General features: G+C 34.3%; 1 protein-coding gene across 3 annotated transcripts; it reads right to left on the bottom strand.

Annotated features, from left to right (window-relative positions):
• Nucleotides 1-318: 318 nt before the first annotated feature.
• Nucleotides 319-4,088, bottom strand: LOC100778185 (probable xyloglucan endotransglucosylase/hydrolase protein 28). Of its 3 annotated transcripts, none has more exons than XM_006583691.3 (5): nucleotides 3,610-4,088; nucleotides 3,406-3,506; nucleotides 2,690-2,898; nucleotides 1,292-1,803; nucleotides 319-694 (listed from the first exon to the last, which is right to left on the bottom strand). In XM_006583691.3, the coding sequence occupies exons 1-4, from the start codon at nucleotides 3,803-3,805 to the stop codon at nucleotides 1,293-1,295; spliced, it is 1,017 nt and encodes a 338-aa protein (XP_006583754.1). In that variant the 5' UTR covers nucleotides 3,806-4,088; the 3' UTR covers nucleotides 319-694; nucleotide 1,292. The 3 variants fall into 3 exon arrangements, with proteins under 3 accessions (XP_006583754.1, XP_006583755.1, XP_003529235.1); XM_006583692.3 differs by having other exon boundaries at nucleotides 319-679; XM_003529187.5 differs by lacking the exon at nucleotides 319-694 and having other exon boundaries at nucleotides 793-1,803.
• Between the last annotated feature and the right edge of the window lie 2,850 nt (nucleotides 4,089-6,938).

Genomic DNA, 6,938 nt, shown 5'->3' with positions numbered 1-6,938 from the left:
ACTGCTATTTATATATTCTGTGATAGAGACATTGTTGGTAATTTTCTCACCACAATTAAATCAGTTTCAGTTGTATTTCTCTATTTCTTTTTTAGTTCAGCATCTGCCATGTTGATCTTTTTTCCTTGACAAAATTCAAAGTCGTCTCAGTTAGTGATTATTTTCGAGGTAAATGTATTTTATTGCTTTATACGTGACAAACCTCCTGAATATTACTATTTAATATTCAAAATCACTAATTAAGCTAAAACCCTCGTTTCAATTGCTTCATGCAGTCAGTGGCTCTCAATTGGTGATTTGGTGAGTAGTAAATTATTATTATTTGAAAAATGAAGGACACAAGTTGTCCTCTTGTATGCTTTTCTTCGAGGCAGAGAGAGTACAATAAGATGAGAGGCTAATAACCACTCCCAATGTTGTACCTTAGAGATCCCAACTGCCCATTTGAAATTCCCAACTATAGGCCAGAAGACAAAAGCATGGGAAAGAAAAAGTGAGAGAGAAATTTTGTTCACACTATTTAATGAAAGCACCAGTAAAACTAACCAGCCTGCAGCACTTGTCACATTCAAGACTTGACTTTGGATTCCAATTACCTTGACAGAATGGCCACATTTTGTGTCCTCATGCTGACAAATCTGACCATGTAATTTTCCAGAGAGTCCAAAGTCCAAACACACTGTGAAGTCATGGACTAAATATAAAAACCATTTTAGTAGGTTTCATATTGGATGTGGCATACCAACACTAAAATAATTCATACCTAACACTCATTATATAACTTCCTCCTCATAATAAAATAAATACTATAGTTTATTGAAACCCTGGGGTGTGTCTACATACAAAAATCATCAATCAAGAGGTTCAATTTGTACAATAGCATAAGAAATCAATGAGGAAATACCCGGGAACCTAAAGGGATGAAAGACTATAAAAAAAACCCACCAGCAAGAACCATATCATAAACTAAACATATTAAGGACTTCTATGTCCAAACCCCTCTATACACCAAAATGAAAGGATAAATGAAAAAAGATATAAAGTTAATGATGTTTTTAGTGCCTAAAATGGGTCTTATTTGGTTTAAGTCCCTAACTTCTAAAACCACAAGTGAAGGAGACCAGAACTTATGGTTTAAAAGTTAGGGACTAAAACAAAAAAAATGACCCATTTTTCAGTGAATGAAAACATCATTGATCAAAAGACATATTGTTTGTTAACCCAGGTAAATCAAACTGATTCATATATGAAAATATTTTCTTTATGACAAAATCTGCATATGGAGCCATACATTAAAATGAAGAAGCAGTAATCTCTTCCTGGCTTCCTTTACTACTATGGTGGTGTCGTTTCCCACGGTGGCGCTGGCCGTTGCCGAAAGTGACGGGATCAAATTTTCTAAGCCTTTCAGCTTCTTGGTGGTTGATGACACACTCTGGTGGAGGGACTTTGTATCTAACTGTGTCATAGCAGTAAGAGTAAGCCATGTGCTTCAACCTGAAGTTTCTCATTTTGGTTATTTGTACTGGGGTGACACCAGAGGGAACTTTCTCAGAACCTTGGGCACTTTCACACTTGGCCACATGCTCTATGGGATCAACTGCACAACCATGCAGGATCAGGTCAGAGAACTCAGCAACATAGGGTGCATACTTGTAATTTACCCTGTATTTGCCTCCATTGGTTGCCCAATCAGATGCATCCCATATGGTAGCATACATGGTCATTGGCTTTGAGGGGAAATCTCCTCCCATAGATTCTGTTCTTTTAACTTCCCTAATAGGAACATTATCCACATAAAATCTGCACAAGGAAAAAAATAAAAAGCACTGAATTTGTTTTTTATTTGTAGGAATCAAAGGCATGTACCGAAAGATTTACAATAACTCATGCATCCTATTCAACCAACCGAGCTAGATCTCCTCGTTAATTATCAAAACAAGTAAACCACAAACAATAATCAATTGAGCAAATAGTCTATGCACTCATAAAACTTGCTGACTTTTACACCAACTACCTTTGAGTCATACCAATGATAATTTCTGATTGGTTAACAGTATAATTTTTTTTATACTGGATAGAAATTAAAGTCTATTAAATTTAACATTACAGAGTAGTAAGTAATAAGGTGGGACATGAAAAAGGAAATCCTGAACAATTTCCTCCTATCTCCTATATGCAAGGGACACACGAGACCCACTTGGTATGGTAGCTATAGTAACTAAGGAATGAATATTGATAGCTAATTCATGAAATTAGGTAGACAAAAATAGTTCTCCAACAACCAACAATTCATTCACAGGCAAAATCTTGTGGGTCACACACCCCACCAAGGTTTCATCATGTGGGTTCCTCTCCATAAGGATATACACAGCCTATAAAGTTTAGGCCTTTTCATATCTGGTTTTTATTCACTATCAGCAAGTAATCAATGCAAAACAGGAAAAAACTGGTTTTGATTAAAAACTGTGGATGTAGTAAACGGTAAAAGAAAACCAGAGAATCTTTTGAACAAAAAACCCCACCAATCCAGTAACAAAAAGCCATCAAACCACTCCCTCAAAGCAAGGGATTTTTAGAGTATAAAAGGCAATAATAGGACAGTTAAAGAAACTAGTTTTACCATAACAAGGAAAATGTAACAACCAAATATGGCATGTGGGATTCAAATAGATTGCATCATACATACATGATCTTAGAATCTGTCCAAAGAATACTGTACTGATGGAAATCCTCAGCAGGATCAAACCATAAGCCATATCTTTCCTCTCTACCAATGCTGGTGCTTCCATTGCCATAAACATTTGTCTGAATCCTCCAGTCTTTGCCTCTAATGTTCCCCAAAAACTCAAAGTCTATCTCATCATGGTTGTTCTGGAACATTTCACCATTTGACATCTACAGCAGAAAAATGTGAGGAATAAATTACTCATGCCTCTATTTTCCGGGGAAAGAAGTTAAAAATAAAAAGGCAAACAAACTAACTGGCGTTTTCATTTCAATAATACAAACAAACATTGAAGTTTCCCTTGAAAACAGGAAAACAAAATTAATCTTTTTTTGTCCCCATCAGTAACCTCATGAAGAAACTGAAAGCAATTTTTTTATTTCTTTTTTCTCATAACGCATAATTTAAGCAAGCTTCAAAACGTTTTCTAGAAATTCCATATAGCTGGTAGCATAATTTTCTCAAATTAATAGCTAAGTTAGCTGAAAAAAATGAGTAAAAAAAGGAAGAAAATCGATATGAATGTTCATTTTTCAAGGAGTGAAGAAAAAGGAAGAACATGTACAGTTTCTAATAAATTATGATGGATGATTAAAATTCTATAAAAAGGGTATGAAACGATATTAAGAAAGATATGATTTTTATTTGATGATCATGCATTAGAAGCCATTACTCACATAAAATGCAACCACAACTCCAGCAGTGTAATCAGCAGGCAGCTTGATCGAGGCACTGAAATACCCGTGAAGGTAAAGGTCATGAGACACAAATCCAGAACCTGTAATCACAACCCCAGGAAAAAAATAAAAACAAAAATAAAAATCATCACAAAAATTAGAAAAAGAAAGTCATCATATAAGAAGAAATAAAAAATGAAAAACCTGTTCTTTCATCAAGTGAAAGGTGAACTGATTTGCCATCTCTATGGATGGCCAAATTATGGTCCCCAAACAAGGGGGTGTAGCCATCCTCAAAGGCTATGATGGGCAAGTTTCTTCTGGGTGACCCAGAAGAATGAAAAAAAAGTAGAGAAAAACAACAACAGAAGAGGAACCACCCCATGTGACCCCCTTCCATGTTTGTTTCCTTAAAGGAAGTGATCAATGTGTCAAAGGATTTTCTTGTTCTGGCTACTTGTCTGCTGAGTGTTGTTGTGTTGGAAATATTATTATAGGGGAGAAAAGAGAACAGAAGAGTGATGAAGAAGAATAGCAGGGGATGAGAGAGAGAGAGTTAGAGAGGTTGGAATATAACATTTTTATTGGCGAGACTTGGGAATTGGGATTTGGGAATGTGCTGTGAGGAGCTGTTCATATGTAGACAATTTGTTTTTTTTTTTAGTTTCGTATTCAAGTTTCCATCCGCACACAATTCTAATGTGGTCATATTAATTTTATTGGAGGTCCTAGAGTTAAGTCTAGGGGAAAGAATTAGTCTTTCATAATAATACGGTGAGTTAAGCTTAGAATTTTTGTTTAGAGAAATGTTAGTATTCTATGTTTAAGAAGATTGCTTAAAAAATATGCATGCCAAAAACCAAAAAAAAAAAACATTATTGTTATTAATATTAGAGGTACGAGATTTAAGTTTAGAAGAAGGAATAGTCTTTCATAATAATGTAATAAAGTAATTTTGAATTTTTGTTAAGAGAAATGTTTGTATTTTTTTTTATCATTCAGAAAAATAACTACAAGTGGAACTATTCCTTTACATGAAGAGTGACACAAACATCTGACAACAAAGCCACATTGATGAAAAAGGGACATTTATCGAAAATAACTAACTTATCAAAAGAAGAAGATCCATTCCTAGCAAGAAGATTCGCACAAGCTTTACCCTCTCTTATAACATGCAGAATTCGAAAATTCCACTACATAAAGACAAATGATCTAATATGGTTGACCAGATGAGCATAAATATGACAGGAACTCACTCCAAGGGAAATCATGTCCACAACAAGCTTGGAGTCATATTCACAAATGATGCTTGTAACACCCTTATCCCACGCAATCTGCAACCCTTGAGCAATGGCAAGCAACTTCGCATTCAGACTCATTGTGAAGCGGCAACAACCAAAAAAACTGAGAAATCAATTACCCAAATTATCACGAATCAATCTGTCAATTCCAGCCTGACTCGGATTGCCTAAGGAGCTTCTATCAGTGTTGAGTTTGTAATCAAAATCAACCGGAGGAGACCAACACACCATACGACTAGGAAGACTTGAGATATTGTGATGAGTTGTTTCTGCATGAATGGTTCGAAGGAGAGACTTAGTCTTGTCAATTTGACAAGCCAGGGTGGCCACGCTTCATCATTGAAGATTTCAATATTCCTTGAAAGCCAAATAAACTGGCAGTAAATAGCGAACTTTTGACCTTGAGGAGCTCTAAGATTCTGAAAAATCCACTCATCAACATCATGAATGAATAATTCTGGAGGAGTGTCTATAGAAAGGTGCCAAACTTGTCTAGCTTTTGAGCAATCTCAGAGCATGGGCAATATTCTCCTAAGACAAAACATACTTGTGCCAAGAAAAATCAAAGCAAATATGATGGTTATAACTTATAACGAAAGTTAATGGTAGGAGGCTCCTATGACCCAATAGCCAAAAAAGTGTTTAATGTTCTCTAGAATATGAGACTGCCAGAAACAAGGCCAAATTCTATTGCAGGGAAGTTGAGTAGCGGGTTCACCAATGAGGCACTTATAGGCAGATTTGGTTGTATACTCTCCTGAGGACTTCTCATCCCAAATGATAGCATCCTCCTCTATAGCGTCAATAACAACACTTTCCATTTGGAATAGGACAGTGTTAGGAATGGTAGTGAATAAATGGTTCCAGCACCACACACCAATGACAAAAATATCTTTGACCATAAATTAGAATCATAGAGATGGACATAATTAACAGACTTATAGAGAGGTGAGTCATTGATCAGCCAAGTATCAAATTACAATGATATGTGACCCTTCCCAATACGAAACTTGAAGCCCCATTTTAAGTCATGGAGCGCTTTCATAATAGATTGTCAGGTGAACGAAGCACCGAATTTAGCCCCAACATTAAAAATGGATTTCCCCTTCAAATACTTGGAAGAAAGAACATGCACACACAACTTATTGTGATGATGAATAAGCTCCCAAATGTGTTTGCCAAGATGGGTTGTATTAGCCTCCCTAGCTCTACGAACACCCAAGCCACCAACAATCTTTGGTTGAGTTATTTTTTCCCAACTCACCCAATGACAAGAGGGCTTATTCCAAATAAAAAGGAAAAACCACGAACCAACTTATCAATACTATCACAAATGCCTTTAGGGAGCCAAAAATTCTGCATATAATATTATAAGTTGGCTTTGAAAGTAACACGTCCCGCTCTTCTCAAGAGTTTACTTTTCCAACCAGCAGGTCTACCATTAATTCTATCCAATATATGCGCAAAATCAACATTGATAACACGACCTCTAAATAAAAGGACAACCAAGGTACTTATCTAAATAGCTTTTAAAAAGAATGTTGAAGAAGGAAATACATGTGAGAAGCCAAAAAGAAAATATTAATTTTATTGGATGCCTTTTTAAAGATAATTTACGTTAATAGTATATATAAATTATGACAATCCTTTAATGAATAAAATGACATGCTAAAGTGATCAAATTTCATTAGATGCATGTGTATATTAAATTCAAACACTAGAGTATAGTCTAATATGTAAATAATAATGTAAATTTTTTTTACAATTTTTATGTTATGAATAGTAAGAACGTTGACTTTTACAATAATAATTTAAAAAATTATATTAATAATTATTTTTAATTTATTAATAATGTAAAATTTTTATATTAACAATATATAAACAAATTAAATTATTATATTAATTAAGATTAAATGGTTGAATCTTATTAGATTTTTATATAAAGATGTTCTACACGTATATAAATCAAACTCTAAATAGTAACACCTTTTCGAATAAAAATTTAAATTATATTTGAATAGGGAAACTACATTAATATTTTCTTAAACAAATCAAATTTAAATATTATATTTAATTGTTTATTTATTGATTTCTTCTTTAAGTTTCGTTATGAAGTTGATTAACTATTGAAACCCCCCTTGTTCCAGTAGTCAATGTCCTATATCATTTAGGATTTGAAACTGAGTCATTTATAAACATCTTCTCATCTCAACCCATCAAGAAGGTGCCTTT

The sequence above is a fragment of the Glycine max genome, chromosome 7, assembly GCF_000004515.6.
Source record: "Glycine max cultivar Williams 82 chromosome 7, Glycine_max_v4.0, whole genome shotgun sequence".
Lineage (NCBI taxonomy): Eukaryota > Viridiplantae > Streptophyta > Magnoliopsida > Fabales > Fabaceae > Glycine > Glycine max.
Note: the sequence above shows the minus strand (reverse complement) of the source record. Positions and strands in the feature narration are given on the sequence as shown.

Excerpts from the sequence above, each read along its gene's own strand:
- LOC100778185 (XM_006583691.3), bottom strand. The coding sequence starts at position 3,805 with ATGGAAGGGGGTCACATGGGGTGGTTCCTCTTCTGTTGTTGTTTTTCT. Across the intron at positions 3,507-3,609 it reads TTCACTTGATGAAAGAACAG|GTTCTGGATTTGTGTCTCAT; the intron begins GTTTTTCATTTT and ends TTGTGATTACAG. Across the intron at positions 1,804-2,689 it reads TGGACAGATTCTAAGATCAT|ATTTTATGTGGATAATGTTC; the intron begins GTATGTATGATG and ends TTCCTTGTGCAG.